Source organism: Gymnodraco acuticeps, unplaced genomic scaffold, assembly GCF_902827175.1.
Source record: "Gymnodraco acuticeps unplaced genomic scaffold, fGymAcu1.1, whole genome shotgun sequence".
Classification (NCBI taxonomy): domain Eukaryota; kingdom Metazoa; phylum Chordata; class Actinopteri; order Perciformes; family Bathydraconidae; genus Gymnodraco; species Gymnodraco acuticeps.
The window spans coordinates 861,932-889,202 of record NW_022990501.1 but is presented as its reverse complement, the minus strand read 5'-3'; the positions used below and the strand labels follow the sequence as shown (position 1 = coordinate 889,202).

At 40.3% G+C, this 27,271-nt stretch overlaps 1 protein-coding gene across 2 annotated transcripts in view; it reads right to left on the bottom strand.

The window, feature by feature from the left end:
- The window catches only part of gabra3 (gamma-aminobutyric acid type A receptor subunit alpha3), a 166,579-nt gene that overhangs the window by 29,243 nt on the left and 110,065 nt on the right, over positions 1-27,271 (bottom strand). For both annotated transcript variants that reach the window (XM_034226685.1, XM_034226686.1), the window contains exons 4-5: positions 21,353-21,420; positions 3,512-3,732 (exon numbers count right to left, since the gene is read on the bottom strand). In XM_034226685.1, the coding sequence (XP_034082576.1) occupies positions 3,512-3,732; positions 21,353-21,420 (289 nt within the window). The remainder of the gene's footprint in view (positions 1-3,511; positions 3,733-21,352; positions 21,421-27,271) is intronic.

Sequence of the window (27,271 nt, the reverse complement as noted above, 5' to 3'; positions counted from 1 at the left end):
TATTCTTTTTTAAAAAAAAAATTATTTCCAAGGAAATGGGGAATCAGAAAATAAGCTGTATGATGGTTGATATGAAAGTCACTGTTTGAAGGAACATTGACGCCGTACACGATTTGTATCATTGTCTTGTAATGTACTGTCGAATGTCATGTTTTATGTTATTTGTGGACCCCAGGAAGATTAGCTGTTGTTATGCACCAGCTAATGGGGATCCTAATAAACTCAAATAAACTAAAAATAAAGCTCTTTCCAAGAAACGCCTGACAGGATGGCTCTGCGAGTGCATTTCACATGCCTATGGACAGGCGGGGAGAGCCTTCCCCACTGGGGTCCATGCACACTCTACACGTGGTATGGCTTTATCAACAGCCTTGTTCAACGGCGTGAGTGTGGAGGACATATGCACGGCGGCGTCTTGGTCTACGCCAGGCCCCTTCATAAGGTTTTATCTCTTGGACATGTCTGGCTCCTTTTCATCATCTGTGCTTGCTGGGGCAACACAGGACTGGTGAGGGGGGGGGGCTGTGGGTCAGTAGGTATCTGACCCCCCCTGGACATAATGCACTTACGTTCTCTCCATGCTCCTTAGGGACCCGGGAAACATGGTGCGCAGTAAGCCCCATGCAGGGGGGAGAGCCTTCCTCACTATTTTCCATGCACACTCTACACGAGGTAAGCGTGTGTGAGTGTGCTCTATCCAGCCAAGTAAGCTGCGGCCCCGACTTCTCCACGGTCTCAACCGGATGAGAGAAAGTTGGGGTGCGGTGGCTGTTAACCAAAGGCTGGTCAGGGGCAGTGGGATGGGTCGATGTTGTTGGACGACAGGGCGTTTATCCATCAGGGCTCCACCCACTGTACCCATAGAGTCCAGTAGAGGGCGGAGCCTGTGTGAGATGTAATGGGGGGTTACATATTGTGACCCTAGTTATATAAGCACATGCGGAGCCCTCTACCTATGGTCCCTGTCTTTCCTATGCGGCTCGCTGAAGAGGGTGTAAGATGACAGGATCAGGAGGCGTGTCTGCCTTATATACTGTGGGTCTGCGCCAGAGGTCGCGTTAACCGAATATTTTCCGTCTATGACGGATTTTTTTTAACAATGACGGACAAATCTGAAAGCAGTCCGTCATTTTGACAGATTAGAACAAACTCGGAACAGCGTCAAAGTTTCCCCGCAGCGAGGCTCCGGTGTTATGCCGTGTTATGCATGCCCTCCAAAAAGGAAATTATACCGTTTCCAAACCTAACTGTGCCGTACAAATCATTGAAATGTCTGTGAGTTTTGGCTTTACACTGTGCACGCTCCCGCGAGGTGCAGCAGCCATGCATAACACGGCACATGTGAACTGTCCCCCCCCCACGTTGACAGTTCACGAGCATGCTTCCCCCCCCCCACCTCGTCAGAGTTGTGTAAAGGCCGATGGGTAATTCTGGATTTTGACGGAAGTTTTACGATCCTGTCCGTCAAAACGACGGGCAGCGAAAAAGTCTAGCGCAACCTCTGGTCTGCGCGCGCATTCAGGTAGGCTCGCCCTGATTGGCCCATATGTTGCATGCTTCAGTACTGTGTACAGATTTAACATGGCTACTAGAAAACTTGTATACTCTTTGAAGAGGCTGATATCAATTAATCTCACCATTGTAAACAGTTTCATGTTGTCTAGTTTTATCAGCCTAGTGTTAAAACTTCACAGACCTTTTCTATCGAGAAACCTACTGTTTCAAATGAGCTCCTTGTAATGTTTTTTTTAACATCCTCTTGACTGTTCTATGATGCTTCTTCAGTAGCTATATGCACATTATTGCAATATAAGTTATAACATAAAGCCAATGTTAGCAATTTACCCTTGCCTGTCAAACGGCACCTAAAACGGCTAGTAATTGATGAAATTCATTTCATTTCTAGGCTGATCTGACATTCATACTGAAACGGCGACAAGAATAATCATTTGTAGCTTTTTAATACAAAAAGTAACCGTAGGGTCCAAATGAACCCCTTTGCAAATGCAACCCGAAGAGTGTGCGGGAGAGAAACTCCCTCTGGAGGGATATGTTTGCCTATGCAGACCATTTACATGCGCACAAACCTATAACACACTACAGGAAAGGGAAAATCCCCAAAATTGCATACTAGGGCCAATTGAAATATAAAAGGTAGCTTTAAACTAGATGTGTGTAAAGATAAGCTGGTTTTAAAAATACTTTTTGCTTTTGTCTAGCAGATGTTTGTCATACTTTGCTTCATCTTATTTAAAATCTACTTGATTATCCAAGTAAAAACATTCCTTATGATATTTATCAATGTAATATATCTGTCTTGGCCTTGGCAGAACTGCTCTGGGACTGAAATCAAATTCTTTCACTATTTCATTTTTACCCTTGAAAATCAATAATGACCTTGGGACAAGCAACATAGAAGTATTTCTTTTTCAGTGATTCAAGGCTCTGCTTGCAAAGGATGATTGTTAGTAGATGAACATATGGGTTCAAACTAATAGATAATTTTTGCTTCAGTCATGAACATAATGGTGCTAGCTGACTTGATGCTACTATCAGTCTATTTTTAGCACGACATATGCACAATGGCACTCTTTGATCAAGTGATTATTCATTGAGTTGTCTGTATGTGAAAGACAATCAGACAGATGGGATGATCAGAAATGATCCAGATATCCGCTGCTAATGACTCCTGCATAGGGAGTTCACTTTTTTCTAAGCAATTGATCACAGAAATCATATCCTTCCATTACATTAGTGCGCCATATGTGTTGCTTGTTCAAGCTGTTCTGTTCATTTAAGTATAATAGGCAAAAACAAGCACTGGTTTTAAGCTTAAGGGCTTACCAGACAGAGAATGGCAACATAATCAATTCACTTTAAAGATTCTGTGTCAAAGCACCGAAAACAAACTCCTCTGCGTCAGCTGCACTTTGTGTAAAGTAGCAAATGTTGGCATGCTAAAGCGCTAAATCAAAAGGGAAAACATGGCCAACAAAATACATGCTTATCGACATGTTGCCACTTTCCTTAGGTGCAATTTCTTGCAGTTACATTAGCATTTAGCTCATAGCATTACTGTGTACTGGGCTGCAGACTCTAGTCTTGTTAAGAGAAGATAAGATAGTACTTTATTGATCCCAATTTGGGAAATGTTTGTGTTACAGCAGCATACAGTAAAGACATGGCGTTGTACAATAACAATTAAAAGACAAGAAATAAACAAGAAAGTAGAAAATATACATGTTGAATTTACAAATTAACAATAACAAGATATAAAGCAAGGTATTATATATACATAAGTATGTGACAGATGGAATATTAAATATTAAACTGAATATATAAATGTAAAATGTACAGTGTGGTTTTATTCCAAGAGAAGCAAGGAGCAGAGACTTCTCTGCCAGCCAGAGGTGATTTGTTATAGAGAGTTATTGCAGTGTGCAGGAATGTTTTCCTGTATCTGTTAAAGTACAATACTCAACAAAGAGTGTCAAACTCATAAGTTTCTCACCTCATCGTGTAGAGAAGCGTGCCGTTGTCAACTAATCGCAGCAGTTTGTTTGGAGTCGTCATGTTGTGGGCCACCGATTTCTTTCCGTTATGGAAAAAGGTGTCAGGAGTCCAGATCTTACTGGCCAGGAGGTTGTTGAGGGGTAACACATGCATGGGCCCGTCGAACTTCAGCCTCTCGTCCCTCCAACTCTGGCGGAAGAAGACATCGATGGTGTACTCCTGAGAGAAAAAGGATGCAAAAGTTTAGTTGGCAAGATGTTATAATAAATCCCTCAACATTAATAGATGATTGTATGCTAAACCGGTTGACGTGTCATCGTTATGACCGATACTCCAAATATTTTTTAATGCCGTATGTAGAAATCAAAGATAACCGAAATATAACTAAAGGCTAACAAATCCTTTTAGTAGAAAATTCAAGTGCTTTTTCTTACATGACTGATTACAGATGTCAAAAGGTTTTTTGGTGGAATCATCATTTGTGTTAGCTGAGTTTGGAAATGCTTTCTGAGAGTTATCATTTTTAATGGCCCAGGTGTGCACCATGCTTCACCATCTGTCATCAACGCAGAGCTTCAACAGAAAAAAAGTTCAGCATATGCCAGCTACATCCAGGATACGTGGGCACGCACACACACACGCACGCACGCACGCACGCACGCACGCACGCACGCACGCACGCACGCACGCACGCACGCACGCACGCACGCACGCACGCACGCACACACACACACACACACGCACGCACGCACGCACGCACGCACACACACACACACACACACACACACACACACCCACACACACACACACACACACACACACACACACACACACACACACACATACACATACACATACACATACACACACGTACACAAGTACTGTATATGTCACACCAGTTATTGTAGAATACATTTTCTTAAGTTTATGTATTCCTGCATCATGTAATTACCACTCTGGTAACAATTAAGTGTTTGACACAAATGAGTGTCAGCAAGAAATCTTGTAATCAACTGTTTTATGTTATATTTACAAGCGACAAAGTGTTTTGGTGTTTTACCAATGCATAAAACGACATCAATAAAAGGATTTCAAGATATTTAGTCAAAAGGGAATATATTTCTCATCATACATTCAATAGGACTTGGTTTCCTAGCAACAGACTTCCCTCATCCGCTCCATACAGTGGCAGTGCAGACTGAACGCAGCTGTCTTTACGGAGAGAGATAGAAAGCTGTGCGCATCTCACGCTAGAGTACACATTACTGGTGATCAATAAAAGCATGCCTGACACTACAGTATGTGTTTATCAGTCGCTTTGTGCTTTTGCTCAAGTATTACAGTAAAATGGTTTGCAAAGCAACACAGCTCACCAGTGACTTGTGAGTGCTTTTTTACATGAGAGAAAAAACAATAAAGTCATTTCTTAGTGATTTGAACAACAGGAAGCCATCAACCTCAGCAGGAAAGGTGACCAGCTCCCACTCAACACATCAACAGAGCTTCTGTAAACAGCCAGGGTTGCGTCTGTTAATTGATTGAATTGACCTCCTGGTGGCCTGCGTAAAGTCCCTAAAACATTTACACTGCATGTGTCCTCAAGTGTTCTTAATAAAGCCCACAGATCACTGATAGATAAAAGCAAGAGTTAGACAGTTTACCTTAACCCCTTCTTCAGTTCTTTTCTACCTATCAAGTTATTTAGTCTCTCTTCAGCAATGTCTAAAGTGTCTACAATATCTACACAAATAGTGAAATAGCGTTGAATATTTAACTGAAGGAAAAAGTAAAACGTTTTTTTTTATTATGCTGTTTGATATATGTACCAATACATTAAACAACACAGATAACAAAATATATTTCCATTTCAAGATATACAGACTAAAAGACAAAAGCATCACGCCTTACTTTAAGTAGCCAATATGAGTATAAAGCTCAGTTAAATTTAATTTAAACCAAAAAGACCTACAATAAATAATCAAATGAAAAGTAATCTATGCACAGCGTGCCAAGCATTTACTTTTGATGGACATGGACAACAAATTAATATATCATGTATTAATGTTCCAGCTAACGATAGGTAAGGTGAGCAAACTGTACATTATTATACTGTGAACGTCTGTAATAATAAGCTAGCTAAATCTTTGTTAATTAAAATATTTCTGATTTACATTTTCAGATTATTTATTTTTTTCCAAGTTGAGAGGTAGTTGGTTAATGTAGTGCAGAAGTCATGTAATGGGAGCAACTCAAATATTTCAATGTTTTTACTGGTTGCGTTATCAAATCTTTGTGATGTGAGACATTTATCAAATGTTATTCATCAGCTGTAACCGTCTGGACAAGTGGACAGGAGTAGTGGTGGATGTGTGTAGGCAGGAGAGAGGGCAGAGAGATATGTTTCAGGATATGCACCAGCTGAACATATGAGGAAACTGGCATCCCAGTATGATGAACAGCTCTACACATGAGCCAGCTGGTGGCCATTGCCCTCACAGTCTCCATCTTCATTGTGAACTGTGAGAGAGACGTCTCCACTATGAATAGGGGGAAACCTTCAATGAGCAACATCTGAAATCATACATTGTTTGGTTTCTCTCAATTTCCCACACTCCAATCCTTCTTGTTATTGTTTCTACATATAGATGAAGACAGACCTGAGAAGCAGGCTGCAGGGGGCCATCTGGCATCGTGCATGCTACTGAGAATCAATGAGCCACCTCTGGGCGCGCTCCCAATGACAGAGCCTCAGAGCTGCTCTTTCAACAAAACAAGAAAAATGCTGCCACTGAGGCAATTATATACAGTGCCCTCTGTATGGAGTGGGTCATAAAAGGCATTATGTACGGATATAAAGATGTCATTAAATATATTTTATAGTTCTCTAATCAAGTCCTTTTTAATAAAAACATTTTAAAATGCTTTTGATATTCCCTCCTACTTCAAAACCATTTCCCCCTGCTACTGAAAAGTATTCGCTGTACTCTGTACTCCTAAATACTCCAGATAGAAACACTTAAGTAAAAATGAATAATCAAAAACAATTACATCAAGTACAATAACAACAGTGTGTTGTTTTCAAGGGTGGAAGTAAAGAACTACATTTGCTCTGGTGCTGCCTGAACTCATTATACCACGTTGACTTTGGTCATGAATTAAATGGTGAATGCGGACAACAAAGGACTCTCCAGGTCCCAGGAAAGACTAATGAACACATGGGCCCTAGGACCACACTATATGGTGATGTTCTTTGTCCTGTGTCTGCGACCAAAACTTTCCAGCAACACTACGAAAAAGTTTGTCTTTTCCTGGCACAGAATGAAACTGGACCATCTAAATCCCCATTACCACAGTATTACTCTTGTATGCACTTCATTATTCTCGCCTTTTCTTTATGAGATCCAACGACATTGCCAGAACTCATCCCAATCAGTGTAAATAATCCGGTGATGAATAAACACACAATAGTAGGCTTGTCCCAGTTGGGCAAAGCCATCATTTGTGTGTTTCCTTTGGACAGAAATCTCCTGTAAACACACAGAATTAATTTGATGATTGAAAGACAGGGATGAGGAAAAGGCATAGTCAATCTCCACACAAGGCCAAATGGCACAATCAGTTCAAGTGCCAGCTGGTGTTCCTCCAGGAGTGATTGATTTCTCCTTGACAGAGGAGACAGAGCCAAGCCTCTATCCAACACTAGTTTTTTTATATCTTATTGTATAGCAACGAGGATCATGAATGGGTTTATTGTAGTAAACAACTATTATTTAAATGGCTTTTGAAAACACATTTATGGCTCCTCCTGTTACAAATAGATTCATAAATACAGAATCACTCTTCGCAGATGCCTTTTTTATGTCTGTATATAGATTTTTGGCATCCTGCCTTTATTCTCCTGCATATTATAGAGGCTCAGGATATGAGGGCAGAGAGAAAGAAGGGAGCAGCATGTCACATCCCTCCCTGGATGGAATACAAGTAGGACTTTAAAGCTTGTACGATCAATATTCTTTGATTAACAATGCATCATATGCGTATGGAAACTGTGAAAAGGGTCACTGAGTGATGTACCCACAGAGAATGATCAGCTGACTCTGCAATTCCCCTCTGTTCTGCAGTGTTTCAGCAACTTCCTGCTCATCCTGTTGGTATCTGCCCGGCCCACAGCTTTACTGTTTTGGTTTGCGCTCACGTCTCACCGCTCTTATCAGCATCATGTCCAGAGCTGATGTGTTTTCAGCTACAAAGCTCTGATAAACCCACTTGTCACCTCCTGCCCAAAACAAAATGGTGTTTACAAAAAAAGAGAGCCAAATATGTCTCCCTTTTTAAAAGGAGGATGCACAGGTGAAAATCCAAAAACGTGCTCTGTCTGCACAATGTGTAATATTTAAAAAATATTTCCCTTACAAAAATATGCCAGTGGGCACATGCGCCTTATGCTTTTGGTTCAAAGTGCACAGTTAACACAATATACATAAAAATGAGTCGCCTTAGAAACAAATGCAAAATACCTAAAAGAAGATATTGATTCGATTAACTGTCTTGGTGGTTATTTGTATGATCCAAAATGATGTAGAAATAGATTGAATGCCATGATGACTAAATAGATTTGTAATGTATTCAAGTAAAGGTCAATCACACACAGACTCAAAATGTCTCCTTTGCTTATATGTAAGTGTGAGCGGTGGCGAGGAGCAGCTACTGAGAGAATGAAGAGAAATGAGGAAAATGATAGGGAAGGCTGATAAGGTGCAGTTAAGGTAGGAAGTTCAGCAGACTGGGCTAAATGAGTCCAGACGTTGTCTGGTTCTCTGATAATGGCAGGAAGGTACTGTCTAATATCTGATGGAATATTAATGCAGCCTTTATCTTCAATTAACAAGTTATGTTTTAATAATGTCATCATGTTTTAGTTTTAATTTGGTTTTTACTCAACTGATCTGGACATATTAGTCTTTTGCTAATTAAGAGTACAGCCAATGTGCAGGCCTAATTGTATTACATAGAATTATCTGGATAATGAAACTACATATCTGCCCTATTAAAAGCAAAAATATATATATTTTCCAACAAATTACAAAAACACTCCCTTGAAAAAAATCCCAAATAAGTCTCTGAGTTGAGGGTATTGAGTTTTCAAGTTATTTCTTCCCTGTGGTTTTATTGTCCGTTGTTTCTGTCTTAATCTACACATTTTGTTTATCTACATCGGTCGACTGGTTTGACAAGTTTGATTTAGTGGCCCTTATGAAATATACTGGGCGAGAGAGCTGTTTTCCCCAATTTATTGTGAAGAAATGCTGTGATATATGTAACGACGAGTTGTTTTTGACAGAACACAGCAGACCAGAGATAAAACTGTTGATTAGCAGGTGTGTGGCAATGATACATGGCTTCCTGGAGGCAGTGTATCCATGCGATTTGGCTCTTCTGAACTCCACACTCTGGGCATTGTACTGATTAGTCAAAGATTTGATTAATGTCTAGTCTAATTACTAGTCCTTCTTACTCTCGGGTTGTCAATTATTCTCTCTTGCTTCGCGTCTTGCGGGCTGCTCACCTTTCACGGCTGGGAGTGTAACCTGTGTGAGACTTTCAATGAGCTGTGAATCCCGTACCAGCTCCAATTATCTTCAGCCTTCATCAGCGTCTGAGGCATAAAGATCTTTTAGCACTTTGCATTGTGCCACACTTCAGAGTGTAACTTTTTGTTCCACACATATAATCCGCCTAGCATCAGAAAGTGGCAAACAAAAAGTACATAGAGACTGAAAAAGCGAAAAATAATTTATGAAAATAATCTGAACAGTATTTATGTTGCGCAACGTATACCATTTAATGATGACATCAGATGAAACTGCAAGTAAATTAATTGAGCGGTGATAATTGAGATGATGAAGAAAGGTCTTAAGGAGGAAGGCCTATGCAGATTTGTATGATATATCCATGTCTATCAGTCTTGGAACACAAGGTTGCATCAGTAAAAAAGTTCAATCCTACAAGCACCATTGCTCCTCACATTTATCGTCACAGATATGATCGCAATGGGATAATCTTCTGGATGCTCTGAAAAAGATGACGTTGAAACTAGGGCAAAAACAATAGGTTGCTCTTAATCCAACGAAAAAAAAGATCACTTCCTGCCTTGGGTGCCAGTGTTATGGTGTGTGAAATGGTGCTTTGTCTGCTTTCAAGTTGTTCCCACCCTGCACATGAATCATGTTGTGACGCTAGGGACATGTATGTTGTGGGTGGGGGGGAAAGGAGCCCTATTTTAAGAGTGTGAGTGAATCAATAAGACACATTTCTAATTCTTGCACAAAAGGGGCTTATTTTGACTTGAACAAGGTCAACATGATTGATGCAGAATCCAGGAGATCACCTTCAAATCTTAGTAACACAAACCCCCATCTGTTCTGTTTGGAAGACCTTGAGAATTTAGGCTGTGCTGATGAGTGCAGAACTGCAGATATAAAACAAATCTTTATACAGGGAGTGTGAAACCATTTTAAAATCTGTACATCACTGACATAATCATATTACTGTCAAAATACTCTCTGTGACAGCTTCAATCACTTCCCATTTCCTCAGAGCAGACCTGTCAAATCCCACCATGAGACGGGTAACTGTGCTGTGACAATGCATACATGTGAATGAGATCGGTAGACGTTCAGAGAGAGGGGGCGGGGTGAAGGAACAGAGATGGAGAATAGAGAGTAAATGAGGAAAGGGAGGTTGGAGGTAGGGAAACACATCCACCTACTTAGCAGAGATCAGCATCAAGATCGTAACCCGCATTCTGGGCCTCGGTGTGACACAAATCTGCCGTGGTCGGACACGACTCTGAACAACGCGCCTTGTTATCGCCGTAATACTGTAGTTTCAATGTGATACGCAGTTAGCTTCCCTGTTGCCATAGTGGGACACTAAGGGCAGATGTGGGGTATGGGGGTGACGACTGAGCGAGTGAATGAGAAGCAGACATTTCTGGGACACTTGAGGTAAAGGAGATGGATAATTGGCCCATTGGATGTTCACAACATAAAGTATGAGATGCCTAGGGTAAGGAGACGGCTCTGTTAGGAAACCTAGTTTTATACGTTTTTTCTAAGCTTTTGTACCTTTAGTTTCCTGCAGTGCATCAAAATAAATGGTAGCATGTATGTGGGTAAATAAGTGTATTGTGAGAAATGACTTTCAATTAAAAGCTTTTTATTGAGTTATCAAGGTTTTTTTAATTACACGTTAAAGGAACCTGGAGGTAAACTAGCTCTGACCAAACAATGACGCAGTAACAACATAACAAGAAGTAGACTAAACAATACAGCTTCCTCACTATTTTAATAACTATAGCTGTCCTTAATTAAACTCTGAGTTGTCTCTGATACAGAACTTTCCTCTGGGGAACACATCAGGGAAATGTCTTTAAAAGTTTCTTTCCACCTCTGAAAGACCCCCAGGATTAGTCATTTCCTCTTCTTTCACTGACCTAGAAAACCGGTCCATGCTTTAGTTTCTCAGAACAGTTTACTGCAATGCCCAATACTCCGCGGCTGTCCTGCTCCACACTCCAAAAATCACATCCAACTCTTTTGAACTCCGTAGCTGGGAAACTCATGAACCAGAAAACACTAACGCACGACCCTGACCTACTGTAGAATCGCTTTCATCGAGTCTGAATACCAGAACTCTGTGTTCTCAAAGCCCAAATACTTTTTAAACAACTCGCCCCTCAGTGCAGCACACATTCAGCCAATCAAAATACCTGGTGCAGCTCTGCGCTTGCTAATGCTTGTTATTCTTTGAACTCAAAAGAAAATCCGAGCCACCCACTCACTCTGAGGATGCCCTGCCTTTTGGAAACGGATGCACATCTCAGAGATTCAGGCCACTCATTATTGAAGTCCAGAGTCGAGACCTACAGTTCTTATTTAGTGCAGCAAACTATCCACAGTTGCTCACTGTACTGTATAATTTTGTGCTTGTTTTCTGATTCCCTTCTCTACTTAGATAGTCTCAGAACCCTTTTTTTTTTACTGTGGATATTCTGAAATCTAACATGGAAGCTCTATTAAATTCTACTATCATATTAGTAAGATTTCTTGCAGATAACGTCAGAATAATTTATGGGGGAGTATGTGATCTCAATGTTCTCCACATAAATCAAAATATGTTAAATTAAATTCAAAAACTCAAATGTAATATGCTTTTTGGCACTTAAACATACTGGAATCACTTTAAATGACATTTAGTTAGTATTTGTATTGCATCACAGATGGGACACGTGATTTTCAATTTCAAAACAAACAATTTTAAATAAGTTGATCCCAAATAAAAAGGTCCCCCTGCATGAATAAAAATACAAAAATAGAAACACAGAGTTTATTCTTAAATTGTCTCTGCATTTTAAAAGTTATATTTTAATATTCACTTTGCTTCCATGATATAAAACAAGACGTGAGAATATGTTGGATTAACTCGATAACAAAAGTTCTCCAGGATCCTCTTCTTGAGTTTTTCTCATTTAAATTCGATATCGTCCTTTCCCAAGTGCAGATATGAATCTTCTTGCTTTTGCATTGTTGTAAAAATAAAGATTGAACTGAAATGCTTACAAAGGGTTATTCACTGATTAACAGGTCAAATGATCCGGCGGACCTCTTTGATGTGTTCACTCAATGTACACATGGAAAATATGAATCAAAATCGATATTGCTTTATACTCCACATATAGAACAGATGTGAAGCATATGTAGAGTACATTGCTTTGACTATATTTATAGACTTGCAATGTGTTAACAAGATACAAAGTCTGTTCTGAAGTGTGACGCTTCTTGAAGGCTAAGCCTGATCATTTTGTGATGCTAAACCTTGGGAAATCTTAAAAGAAAAAGCTTGAAGCGTTTATGCAGTGTTCATGTACAGATAGACAGAAAATGCAGCGTAGCCCGAGGCCAGAGCCTTTCCTGGCATCTAACGCTAAGTGATGCAAAAATGTAAGAAAATTCGATATGTTGAATTTTTTGTTTTCACATATGGGAACACTAGAATCTCTTGACAGCTACACGTATTGATCATAGGACATAGAGCACCTGCTGTACTCCCAATATCCAAATATTACCACAAGTGTACAGCATGTCCTGTACAGCCATCATGTGAGACTCTGAGTGTACTCTGTGCGATGATCCATGACATTGCCAAGTGGAGTATGTGAAGAGAACAAAGAAATTGGTTCTAGCATTGAGCCCTGAGAGACCCCAAAGGTAATATCTGCTGAACAAGATCTATTGTAATAAGGTCAATAAGAAAAGCAAACACTCACTCAAATCTAGTTTAACATACTGTGGTCGGAGCTGTGTCATCAAAATAGGAGAAATTGTTTCTCAAAGTCAGGGGCCAGTTAGAGACTTTCAATGGTGAAATATTATTAAATTAGTACAACTGTGATCAGACTCATGTTTAAAGCCATTTCTCTACAATATATTCCGTCTTTATTTAGTGTACTAAATGCCACATTTCTTTTATTCGGAAATAATATACCATCAACCATTTTGTAACCTGACAGCCATGGATGGATAATAAACAATTGCCCCTTACGATTTAACTGGCTACCACCCCAGCTACATAGAAATAAGACTGTTGTTTTAAAAATATATATTTTTACATGTTAAGTGGTCATTTCATTTTCTGTTTGTGGCTATTCTGCATTTCTTTCTGGTCATTCTGTCGATATTTTGGATGTCTTTGTGGTTGTTTTGCTTCCATTTCTAGATGTTTAAATACTCCTTTAAGTCATTTTGTTTCTCTTTTTGCATCTCTTTGCAGTGTTGTTTATTGGACTGCCTAATGTTAACATGTTACTTCAAAGAGAAAGGTCCAGGGCCCTCCTTATTCAAGCATATTAAACACTGACTGATACATCTAAGTATTTCTTCCCCCAAGATAAACAGAGATATTAATGACTTGCAAGGAAAAATAGTAAATCAAGAAACTGCAATTTTCCAATGTACACATCGTTTTTCTTCTTCTCCTCACTCTTCTATTGACCTGCATTGTACAGTGCATGTGAGCTATGTTATCAAAGGAAACATATATATTTTCTATTCAGTTGGCCACATGTCAACCAGAGTTGGAATGATAAATGGTTGTAGGCTTATAAATCAATCACGCCGGAATTTCAGTGCAGTTAATATGAAATGGTAAATATAATAAAGTGTTGAAATATAGCTATATAATGTAAGCTACCTACTGTAGTTTGTGAGTGTGTGAATGACTTGAAAATAGTACAAGCCCCTTAATCAGAATAGCAGAGTGAAAACTTTATATATATAACAAATGTTGAATATGGTCTCTGCCACAGTTATGACCTGACTTGGAAGTCGTTACTTGACATAACGCTCTTGAAGTTTGAGCTGTGTGGACTCAAAAATAGGCTACCACTCGAGGGGTGAAACATTTGTCAGATATCGACAGAGAACATAACACCAACATAACACCAACATAACACGAATAAAACACCTTTAGTTTTCTCTCACAAGTTCAACAAACAGGTAACAGGTAAATGCAACAGGTAATCCATCTAGATGAACTCAGAAATTAACATTTTAATCAAAAAATGATAGACCTTAAATCAGTGGTTCTCAAACTTTTTCTGTCATTCCCCACTTTGAACAGGTGGGCTTGAAAAGTCCCACCTGTTCCTCATCGCTCCAATAAAATGGCAGGCCAAGCTTAAAATGGTCAAATGTATTGTTCTATAACAGGGGTCTCCAACCTTTTTTAGGATGAGAGCTACTTTAAAAAATAAAACAAGTCATGAGCTACTTTTACTCCTCTTTTTTTTGTTTTTTTGCAGTGTATATAATTAGCACATTTTAACATTATTATATGCTTACCTTTAACCTTTGTGTCAGCGTTTTCAGTGTTTACTAAAATAAAATGTATGCAGTTTCATTATTTTAACCTGCTTTATTTGGGGGTGGACCTCACCTCCTTTAAAAGTTAAAAGCATCAATCTGGTGCACTTGAATTTATGGATACAGCTCTCAACACTCATATGAAACATCTTTAGAATATGATCACAACCAATACTTTTTTTACTGTCCTATAGTACACATTGGAATAATTTCTTACTTTATTTTTTACAACTAGGCTATATTAAATAGATAAAGGTTCTCTCTCTCGCTCGATCACAGAGGCTGTGTGCTCCTCCGTGGCGATGACGGCTTGCGTTAAAAAATAAAAATAAACATAGGCCTATTTGTAACGTGGGGGGACACAAACGGGATTTCGAAAAGTGTCACGGTTAAACTCCTTATGAAGTGGTGAGGTGACGCTCCACATTGCTTTTCTTCCCGACTGCAACGCTGTTGTGTGTGTATGTGAGAGCGTTTCACATGTGTGTATGAGAGATTTGTACATTGGCCTATGTCTATAAATGATTTTAGTTTCAGTTGTGTGTGTGTGAGCAGGTTCGGATTGGCCATCGGGAGATTCTGGACTTTTCCCGGTGGGCCGCTGCCGTTGGTGGGCTGCTGCCTTCGGTGGGCCGCTGGCTCTGGCAAAGGTGGGCCGTGGACTTTCACAGCGCCGCTGTGCCGGTACCGCATCTGCCGCCGCAAACACCCGCCGTTGCGAGGCTCCGGCGGGTCCGTTGCAGCGGCGCTGTGAAAGTCCACCGCCGTTGCGACTCTCCGGCTGTAACAGTCCACTATACCGCCCGCGAGGACCCAGGTTCGATTCCGGCCTGAGGTCCAAAAAATAAAAATCTCCCGTTCATCGCGTCCATTCGCGACCCACCTATCAAATTTCTGCGCCCCAGTGGGCCCCACACTTTGAGAAACGCTGCCTTAAATCCAGTAGCGTGGCGTGGGAAAAAAAATTAGGGGAAGCCAATAATACGTCCTTTCTTTTGGGTCGGGGGTGCGGTGGTCAATGTAATAACGTAACCAGATGAGTGATTACAGCACCCGGTATCATTTTACACACATTTGTAGGACTTACACACGCTTGTTATCTAACGACAGGTCCGCACGCACTCTCCAGCCGAAACTCTAATAAGCATTCATTCACAAACTAAATCAGGAGACCTTTAACGTTTTACGTCCGATTCGCTCCTTTTTTCCTCGCTGTACACAGCTCCAGTTTGGGCATTGGCCTGTCATCAGATTGTATCAGCCTCTCCAACTACAAAAAACGACCATATAGGTCGATTGTTAAGCAGCTAAATACGACCCAGAGTCACGTTTTAAAGTGTAGCACCTCTAGTGGTCGTGTAAGAAACAACATGCTCCTGTCGATTGCAAACGCTCCGGAGGGTCGTTTATTCACAAATAACCCTCTCTGGAAAATCCTAAATTGTGGAATAGTTTGGCCATTAAAATGCTTTTTTATTAGATTTCTAGCGAGAAGTCTATATTGTACATTTATAATCTACGTCCAGTGGAGGATCTACAGTTTGATAGATATACGAAGATGATTTGAGGTCTCGCCAGGAGAACGTGTACTGTATATGGGGCAGCTTCCATGTAAAGTTAGCGTGGGTGAAAACAGTATTTCCGGTCTCGAAGTTTTCATAATAAAACCGGAAGTATTCCCCACAAAGTCAAATGATTACACAGTGATATCTCCATTACTCATCCACTAAAAAACATCAGTTTATCCTTGTTAATTACACAATATTGATTGGTTTAAATGCTTTTGTGTTTTTAACCTTCGATTCGGAGAAACAAATTGTTTTTTCGGAGTTTAGACACTACAGAGTTGCCGAAGACACTCCACTACCCAGAATCCCCAGCTATCGTTTGGGACTACAACATCCGCCTTGCTTTACAAACCCCGTGATTAGCCCTCAAGCTCTGTGATTGGATGTTGGAGTGGCAGTGCGACAAGGTTACGCCGAGTGTCAAACAGCTCTTTGAAATGGAATGGAACCACGCCAGACTATCCAAAACTGGACTTGGACGGGTCCAGCCCAGCCCCCCCCCCACCAGAATTACACATGCTGGCTATCGTGTGTTTCGCAACATGTTCTATGGCACGTCTCTACTGGGAATTGTAGTTTTATAAGACGTTTTCGTATTTCCCACAATTAGAAGTTGCTAGTATTAAACTGTATACATCCCTGGAGGTTTAGGGGATACGAAACACATTGGTGTTATCAAATTTAAAACATATAATTAATACATGGGTGAAAATGGCTTGTGTCCATAATGGGCAGCATTAATATACCCACATGACAGCTAAGGTCAGAAGAGCTTTATTTAACAGCTGGTCTTGTCTGTGACCCCTCCTGTTGTTAATTGATAAGCCTGAGACATGCACTTGTATAGGTTCAGATGCACATTTAGCAAATATGGCAGTAGCCATCGATCATCTTAAGATAAGATACTTTATTGATCCCAAGTTGGGAAATGTTTTTGTTACAGCAACATGTACTACTTTGTTCTATTCCACTACAATTCAGAGGTCAACCTGGTATTTTTACTCTACTACATTTATTTTTGTTACTTTGCAGATTGTGATTATTGATGTGAAATATAAACAACCCTTAAATCAGACTTTAGTTACACCTGAGTAAAATTCAGCCTTATCAGTTTGTCTGTTTTGCACATCCTCCTGTTAATATCTTTGGACATCCTGCACTAAACTGTTTTATTGTAGAGATCACTACAGTATCTTCTTGATATTTTCTATCCTATATTTCTATCATTGACCCCTATTTTGTATGTAGGCTACTCTTAATATTTAAATGTTTTCATAAAATATAACTTATTCAACAACAAAATTCAATAACGTGCTTAAACCACTAGGAGGTGCGGTTTAGACCCGTGGTCTAGTTAATAAAACATAATAATATCAAACATAATATGACTATTAACTTTATTGTGAAATTAAAACAGAACGGTAAAGGAAAATACAGTTTCAGTCTCTCGATGTGAAGCTTATGCATTCTACCATGAACTTGTATAGACCTGTTACGGTTGCTGTTTGTCTGCTCATTAATCTGCCTGTGAGTGTTTTCAGCTGTGTGTGTGATTATGTAAATGAGCTTTGTGGTTGCTCCAACATCATTGGCTGCCCATCTCCTGGTCCGCCTCTGAAGATGGTGATTGGATTGACGTCGTCCAATCGCAGCGCACAGCCGGCGCACACCTGCTGGGGAGGAGTACAAAGGCCGCGGACTATCACCACTCTGGAGGCTCTGTTGAGTGAACAGACGCCTCTCGCTATTTGCTCTTTGTTCTGGGGGGGGTTAACTTGTGTGGACCGTGTCATTGTGATTAGCAGTATTGTTGTGATTAGATGTGCTTAGATTAGTTTAGTATTGTTTGACTGTTGTCCTAGCTGTGTTTTCTTACAGCCTTCCTTTGCTAGTTGTACCACTTATACAGTGAGGTTTTGTTTCCTTCTTTATTTAGTGTGTGAGTATTTAGTTTCCCTGTATGTGTTTAGACTCACTTTTTAGAGTCCTCCCTTAGTTTGGTTGCCCTTTTAAACTTGCGCCCTTGTGGCCTCTATTGTTTGTTATTTAAACCGGTGTTTGTGGCAATTTGTTTGTTCCAGGCTGCTTGCCTGCCATTTTGTTCACCTGTTGTGCATTAAAACAACTTATAACTTTTACCAATCCCATTCTGGTTGTGTTGCTTCCCTTTGATTCCCCTAGCTCAGAAGGGAACATACTAAACAGTCAACTGCATGAGGAGTTGGAAAGGTAGTTCAGAAAATCAGTAATATCTTTAAAAACTACAAAAAAGTCCCTTTCTATCAGCTGTGCACCGCTATGGTGTAAATACAGACTATCTACTAATTGGATCAAATATAAAAGTCAGCCGAATTAGTGTTGATACTGCAAGGAGACGTATTGTGTGAAAAGAAATGGAAGATGTTGTTTAATTGTTGTTAAATGGTCCACGTTACGTATTCAGTTTTGGCGGCATCTCTTCCAGTTTGTCAAAAGGTCTTCTGATCAGGGCTCTATAAATACATATCTAGGGCAGATCTGTAATATGTAATGCAGCCGAACCGTGTATCAAAACCTCTGAAAAAAGAAATGTGTCTCTCAGAATCGAAAGAGAAAAACCTATGGGAAAAACACAAAAGCATTGGCCACAATTTAAACCAATTAATGTCGTATAATTAACAAGGATAAACTGATGTTTTTTAGTGGATGAGTACTGCAGATATCACTGTTAAATAATTTGATCATTGGTTTTATTATGAAAACGTCGAGACCGGAAATACTGTTTTCAACCCGTAACTTTACATGGAAGCTTGCCGCATATACACGTTCTTCCACTGACCTTATTTCGAGCTATTTTCCAAAAATGGGAGAAATCCCATTGCTTTTTTGTCGAGGGAAACATGAGGGAAACCGAGCGCAGCTTACTTCCGGATTTTAGGATGCGTCACTGCAACACTAAATTGATGCGATTTGATTGGATTGTAAGGCAAGGGAAGCCAGCCGCCTCTGGCTTCCCTTGGCATGGCCCTGACTAATCACAGACCGTTTCTCAATCTCGAGGATTCTGGCTTCCAAGCCAATATTTCAAGGATGCTACGTCATCGAGTGCCGCCGAAGGACAGTTCCAATCTCCAGCATACTTGAAATTTCACCGAGGCCGCGTCCATGGTTTGGGGGAAATTTCGAGGCTGCACATGGGTAGACTTCGCGTCCTTAAAATCCCCACAATGCTTTGCGCACGGACCAATTTCAAAAACCCTTGCGGAGAATTGTGTCCCCCCGCACTTTTCGAAATCCTGTTTGTGTCCCCCCACTTTACAAATATGTTTATTATATTTTTTTAACGCAAGCCGCCATCGCCATGGAGGAGCACACAGCCTCTGTGAGCGAGCGAGACAGAGGGAGAGAAAGAGAGAGCGACGGAGCTAGGGAGGGAGGGAGAGGGAGAGAGAGAGCGAGAGAGCTAGGGAGAGCACACTTTTATATATTTAATATAAAGTAAGAAATCATTCCAATGTGTACTATAGGACAGTACACAAAACAGTTTAAAAGGGGAGTGATCAGTAAAATATGCATAAAGAAAAATATAGAATGCTAACTAGGTAACATAAGATAAGAATAAACAAGTTTAAATGATTTGTTATTGGTTGTGATCATATTCTAAAGATGTTTTTATTATTGAAAAGTATACAGCTCCCTTTCATCTGAGTGTTGAGAGCTGTATCCATAAATTCATGTTGTGCTCAAAGTGCACCAGATTGATGCATTTCACTTCAACATTTTAAAAAACATCTTCTCGGGGGTGCATGCCCCAAGACCCCCCTAGAGGAGGTGAGGACCCCCCTAGGGGATGTGAGGTCCCCCCTGGAGGATGTGAGGCCCCCCCTAGAGGATGTGAGGCCCACCCCCAAATAAAGCAGGTTAAAATAATTAAATTGCATACATGTTATTTGAGTAAACACTGAAAACGGGTCCCACAGACCCAAACAGCACACAAAGGTTAAAGGTAAGCATATCATAATGTTAAAATGTGCTAAATATATACACTGCAAAAAACAAAAAAAGAGGAGTAAAATTAGCCCCCGACTTGTTGTTTTATTTTTTGAAAGTAGCCCTCATCCTAAAAAAGGTTGGTGACCCCTGGCTTAAATCAACACAATAATAAAACACGAATTGGACTTTATGTGACAGAAATAGCCTTTTTCAGAAGATTATTTGTACAGACGTGACAATAGCCCCCTGGTGAGACCAAAATACTCAAAGTTCTACAAGACCCACTAATCTTTCCACGTCACACAGGCTGTCGAGGCAACTCAGTGCTGAGCCACAGAAACAACCCGTTGCTCTGGGCAGTCAATTAGAGCCGCATGATCAAACATGTCAAACCCCGCATAAGGTCCCAAGACAAAGCCAGAGCCATCTCCAGCATCTGTTGTTCATAGCAGGCCATCAGGGGCTCAATGGAATTTCTCCAGAATAGAATTTTTTTTTAAAAAGGAAGCACTTTGACTACAAAAAACATAGCTATGTAATACAATGTAATGATATAAATGTCCCCGTTGGTACAACTGCACTAAAGTTGATTATTTTCCTAAAGTAATTTTTTATCCGAAATCAACATTTGCTAAATGCGGCAAGACAAACGGCTGCGAGTCACATTAGTATTGATTTTTTTATTTGACTATATAACTCAATACAATTGTTGTTGGGGTAAATATTGCCCATTATCAAACAGCAATATTGCCACATTAATGTGCACTTAAAACAACTTTTTCCCAGAAGGGATTGGTTGCATGCTTGACAGTAGAGGAACATGTGCCATTAGATAAACATGTATAGAAAATATATCGCTAGGGTAAACACTCTCTAGATCAGGAATATTGCATTAAAATAGCTGTGAGATTGTGGAAGACTTTGCTTTGGTTGTTTTTTTGGATACATTACTTGATCTTTTGAATCAGAAATATTGTTGAATTGAAGTGTTTTTGTTTGGTTGTTTTCATTATTATTATTAATGAAAATTCATTATTTCAAGTAGAGTAAATCCGACTGAAATGTAAAAAAAGTGCTTTCTTTTCAGTCTTGAATGAAAGGTTGCTAAAATACTGAATGTATGCAATGAAAATGAATAGTCACTAAATATTTAAGTGGGGAAAACAATGCATGTACAAAAATGTTCATTTACTGTATGTGTGCAAGCCTCGCAGAAATACATTTTATTATTCTGCGAAGGAAGCTACTCAATGACAAATGCTCTCCAAGTACTTGAGTCAAAGTTAAACAATCACAAGTAACGTGAACATTAATAACCTGCTTAGATGTGATGAGTCATAAAGTGAGGATAAGAAAAGAGAAGAAAGACAGACTCACCATGTCTGTATCCGACACCGGCCCGAAACTGGTCACGTAGATGTTTGTCCTCACTTCTGTCACACTCTCTGAGGGAACAGACAACAAGGAGCAGGGAAACATTACAGTGAAGTGTGTGTCCAGAAAGCTTTGTTGCAGCTCCGTCTGTTAAGCTGATTGTTTGTGTACATGACGGTAAAGTCTGCCTGTTGGCATTTAACTAAGCGGCTTCACAAAAACTCCACCGTAATCAAGGGTTAGAGGAACACTTCATGCTAGATTTATGCACGCTCGGTGGAGAAATTGTGGACGGCTTAATACCTGATTCTCTCATTCTTTGTATTATCTTGTCAAAACCATGTCACAGATCGCAGGTTTTAGAACGTAATGCCGGACCAAGAACATTCAAAATCTCCTTAAAATGTACAAGCATTGCAAGACAGCATTGGTAATAATAATCCCAAGTATTCCGACAAGGAACTTCAGCTTCAATCTTGGGGTAAAACGGTGCTTTGAGCAGCTACACAGATGCTTTTGAAAGCAAATTAGTAAAACTACCATTTGTCTGGCTCAAGCTAGCTTTGTCCAATACAGCATACAATGTGCTCTTGGCAGGCCCAAGTGTGCATCTTTGGAGAGAAAACATCCCTTTTGACCCAAAAATAATTTGAGTTAGCCTGCCCCAAAAACATTTAACAATCCCTACGGGCCTACTGGCTCGGGAGTAATATGCAGCAGTCAGCGTTAAATATGAGCCTGTGTGTGTGTTCTTTAATTCACATAATGGGCACACTTTGCTGCTATTACACAATTGTATGCACACATTATAATCTCTTTAGTCTATTGTAGTATGAATCCGGCATGACTGTTACCAGGCTTGTCTGCTCTGTATATTCCTATAGGGCCAGTGCAGTTCTTTAATCATAATTACATGTCTCGTTGCGTTACATAACGACTGCTTTTGTTTCGTCACGATGACTTATTAACTATTCTTGATACTGTAACGATGACCCAATTGATCATTATACAGTAAATTAGTCAGGACTTTTTAATATGATAATAATGAGCTGTGGAATAATTGTTTCCAAATACTTCACAATTGATTTGAATATTGCATGTAGGAGGGCACAAAATGAAAGTCGTGACAGATCAAAATGTGCCTTCTTCAGTGGGCGCTGATTCAGCTTCTCGGGGCCAAATGTGTGAAGTAGCCTTTTGGGCCATTTGTGAGACAAATGGCTGCTCCCAGTGGTGCAACAACTACAGAGTGATGAGGCCTTTCTCCAAAAGTGAATGGATCCTCGACTCTAACTGTGTCCCAGATCTAACTGACCACCCACAGGTGAAGTCTCCAATCCTCTGGCAAAGGGCCCCCTTGAGAGACAAGATCCACATCCACATTAATCATTGCTGTGACACAAATAGCTCTCACAAATGTGTGATTATCACAACACCCAGTCAGCAGTTTGCATGGCGGGGGAGGCAAAATGAGATGCCCCTGTTTCTGTTTACAACAATGCACCAGAGCATGGGGCAGAGCTAATAGATGCTGCTGAAAATGAATTTAAATGGGACTTTTTGCTCCAGCTTTCTATCCAGTGTGTTGGTCTAAGATTGGTCCCACATGACTGTTTCTCACTGGGAATGTGGTTGGTGGAGCAGGTGTGTAACCAACAGGAGGATGATTGGTAGCCTTGTCCATGGATGTGTAGAAGCTGTTGGCTTTGACTGAGTGTTTCTGCCATTCTTAGGAGGCAATCAACTTGTGTCTGCAGGTAGATGGAACGTGGATGTATAAAGGGAGCTAAATACAGCGTTGAAGGCGGCCTGGTTGATTCCATTGAAAGTTGCTTAGTAGTGCTAAGCAACTCGACCTGACTCTCGAGTATAAAAAGTAACCGAATTATCCGGGCCCATAAAGCTTGCGCACTTGCGTTTTCGTTAAGCCCCGCCTCTGATCGGCTCTGTCACATCAACGACATGTCTGTCCCGGTTAAGTCGAATAAATGAAGAGAGAAATAAACTCTGGCTTTTTGAGCATTTTACAACTTTTTGTTCCTTTTTTTTTTTTTTTTTTTCTGAAAACTTCGAGTAGCGGCTCCTGGACATTAACTTATAACTGGGACAGTTATGCTTCGTAAATAGACGGAGGGTTTCAGCCATATTTCAATATTTTTACGACGACCTCAGTCTTACAGTAGCGTGGCCTAGCAACAGCATGCTATTTAGCTTAAGCTAGTTAGCAGCAAAATGCCTCCGTTCTCTACAGATGACTTCCACAAACTTCTACAGAAGATCGCCGTGTTGGAAATGAAAATGCAACAGTTGGAAGTTAACGTGGAAGTGAATGGACTAGGTTGGAATGACACCACTTTACCAGTGTTGCAACTCAAAGCTAGTTAGCAGCTACAAGGATTCCAAGGAACAGGAGGGCTGTGTACCGGGTAATAAATCTACAGGTAATACATCTACAAGTGGTAGCCCTCCCTCGAACTCTCTGGGTGCAAGGCCGAAGAGTAAATCATTTCCATGGGATTTGGGAGGACGAACAACAGGCAGAGCCCAGCGCTCTGAAATCTGTGATGCGACCGGCTGGCCTGCATTGTTATCACCCAGGAGGAGCGCCTCTTCAACCCCTGTTCATACTAGGAAACAGCCGTGGACAGCTGCTAAAGGGAGAACTACAAAAAATCCTCCTAAACCACAGAGTGTGCCAATCCAGAACAGATACGCTCCGCTGACCGAGAACCGGAGATCTCTTCTGATGACCTGGATAACCTGTCCTCTTCACACAGCAGGGTAAGGACCAATAGCTACTCCAAAAGTAAAAGGCTAGAGGGAAAGCTAACGACTGGGCCTGAAACTCTGATTGTGGGTGACTCTGCTGTAAGAGATGTAAACAGTCTGTGTAGTAAGAACAACACCAAAGTACTCTGTTTTCCCAAGGATATGGTCTCTGACTTGGCTGAGAAGATCGTGCATATTGGGGCTGAACATCCAACTGTGAAACATGTGGTACTGCACATTGGAACAAATGATGTTGTGAAACAACAGTCAGAAGTGCTGAAAAAAGACTTTAAATGTTTGTTGGAAACTGTCAGCTCTCTCAATGCAGAGGTGTTCATCAGTGGCCCTTTACCGCCAGTCAGAAGAGGAGTGGAGAGATACAGCAGATTGTTTGCACTGAACACCTGGCTTTCAACTGCCTGTATCTGTGTTGATAGGTAATAGATTAAGAGCGGTGAATCATAGAAACAGGAAGCGCTCAAACGTTTGTGTGAGTTTATCTAATTTAGCAGTGATTCCATGTCAGCCACAGCTTGTTACAAAAAACATGACTGATACTGTGTTTAACAAACTTAAACTAGCTTTATTAAATGTCAGGTCTTTGGCAGGAAAAACATTTTTAATCAATGATTTTATCACTGAGCACAATCTCGATTTTATGTTTTTAACAGAAACTTGGATTGAACAAAATAACAGTGCAGCTGTTCTTATCGAATCAACCCCTCCCAACTTTAGTTTTATGAGTCAGGAAAGAATGCATAAGAAAGGGGGTGGAGTTGCTATTCTGTTCAATGATTCCCTTCAATGCAGGAAGACATCGTATGGAAACTTTGATTCTTTTGAATATGTGGCCCTTCAGCTGAAATGCTCCTCTCGAGCTCTGTTCCTAAATATCTATAGACCACCCAAATACTGTGCAAGCTTTTTTGATGACTTTACTGAACTGCTGTCTATAGTGTGTATTGACTTTGACCGTCTAGTCATTGTTGGTGATTTTAACATCCATGTTGACAACCCCCAGGACAGAGGGGCAAAATAACTGTTTTGTGTTCTTGATAGCTATGGACTGACTCAGCATGTGACGGAGCCCACGTACAATAAGGGGCACACTCTGGACTTAATTATCTCAAAGGGTCTGAATATCTCTAAGGTTGTGGTGACTGATGTTGCACTCTCTGACCATTCCTGTGTTTTCTTTGAGAGCTCTATTTCTGTTCACAAAAATGTTCAAAAAGAGGTAACCACAAAGCGATATTTAACTGAAAATACTAGGGAAATGTTTACTCAGAATTTTTCTTCCACACTTGCCCCTGCTAACATCTCAGTAAATGAGCTAGTAGATCATTTTAATTCAAAAATTAAAAATGTTATAGATGCCATTGCTCCAACTAAGGTAAAGTAAGTGTCTGGGAAGAAAATAACTCCATGGAGAAAGGCCATGAGCGTGAAAACAGAAAAAAGAGAATGTCGAAAAGCTGAACGCAGGTGGCGAAAAACAAATCTCCAGGTTCACTTTGAAATCTATAAAGAGAGACTTGGTCTTTATAATTTGGAATTGAAAAACGCACGACAATCGTTCTTCTCTGACATCATTACTAAAAACAAAAACAACGCACGTGCCTTGTTTGCTACCGTCGACAGACTAACTAACCCCCCAGTGTCAGTATCCTCTGAATTTCTATCCACCAAGGCGTGCAATGATTTTGCCTCCTTTTTCACTGACAAAATTCAGAAAATCAGACAAGCAGTCAGTGCCTCTGCATCAGGAACAGCAAATGTGTTGTCCCTATCTCCACTTAACATCAATTCAAACACCATGACACAATTCCATCAGATTAATGATAAAAACCTAGAGGACATTATACAACTTCTGAAATCCTCCTCCTGCTGCCTTGATATTATTCCAACAGGATTTTTCAAAGATGTTTTGCCTTGCATGGCCTTAGATCTACTTCATATAGTAAACAAATCTCTTCACTCAGGTATTTTTCCACAGGCCCTGAAAACTGTAGTCATTAAACCGCTCTTAAAAGAGAATAATCTAGATGCTTCAGTAATGAACAATTACAGGCCCATATCAAACCTGCCATTTCTAGGTAAAATCATTGAAAAAGTTGTTTTTCAACAGTTGAGTAATTTCTTGCATTTAAATAACTGTTTTGATGTGTTCCAGTCAGGCTTTCGTCCAAACCACAGCACTGAGACTGCTCTTGTAAAGGTCTTAAATGACATCCACTTAAACACAGACAGTGGCAGAACTTCAGTGTTAGTATTATTAGATCTCAGTGCTGCGTTTGACACTGTTGACCACAGCATATTACTAGACCGACTGGAAAACTGGGTGGGACTTTCGGAAACGGTTCTAAATTGGTTTGAATCCTACTTAAAGGACAGAAACAACTTTGTTTCTATAGGTAAATACACATCTGAGTTGACAAATATGACATGTGGGGTTCCTCAAGGCTCCATCTTGGGGCCTCTTCTCTTTAACATCTACATGCTACCACTGGCTCAGATAATGAAAAACAACAAAATAAGTTACCATAGCTATGCAGATGACACACAAATTTACGTAACAATTTCACCAGGAGACTAGGCTCCAATTCAAACACTGAGTAAGTGCATTGAACACATCAATGACTGGATGTGTCAGAACTTTCTCCAATTAAACAAAGATAAAACTGAGGTAATGGTTTTTGGAGCCAAGTCAGAACGTATAAAAGTTAGCGCTGAGCTTCAGTCTGCAATGTTCAAAACAACAGATAAAGCCAGAAATCTAGGTGTAGTCATGGACTCTGACCTGAGTTTCAACAGTCACATTAAAACTGTTACTAAATCAGCCTACTATCACCTAAAGAATATATCTAGGATTAAAAGACTAATGTCACAGCAGGATTTGGAAAAACTTGTCCATGCTTTTATCTTCAGTAGACTCGACTACTGCAATGGTGTCTTCACAGGTCTCACTAAAAAATCTATTAGGAAGCTGCAGCTGATTCAGAACGCCGCTGCTCGAGTCCTCACTAACACTAAGAAAGTGGATCACATCACTCCAGTTCTGAAGTCTTTACACTGGCTTCCTGTGTGTCAAAGAATACATTTCAAAATACTGCTGCTGGTTTATAAAGCACTGAATGGTTTAGGCCCAAAATA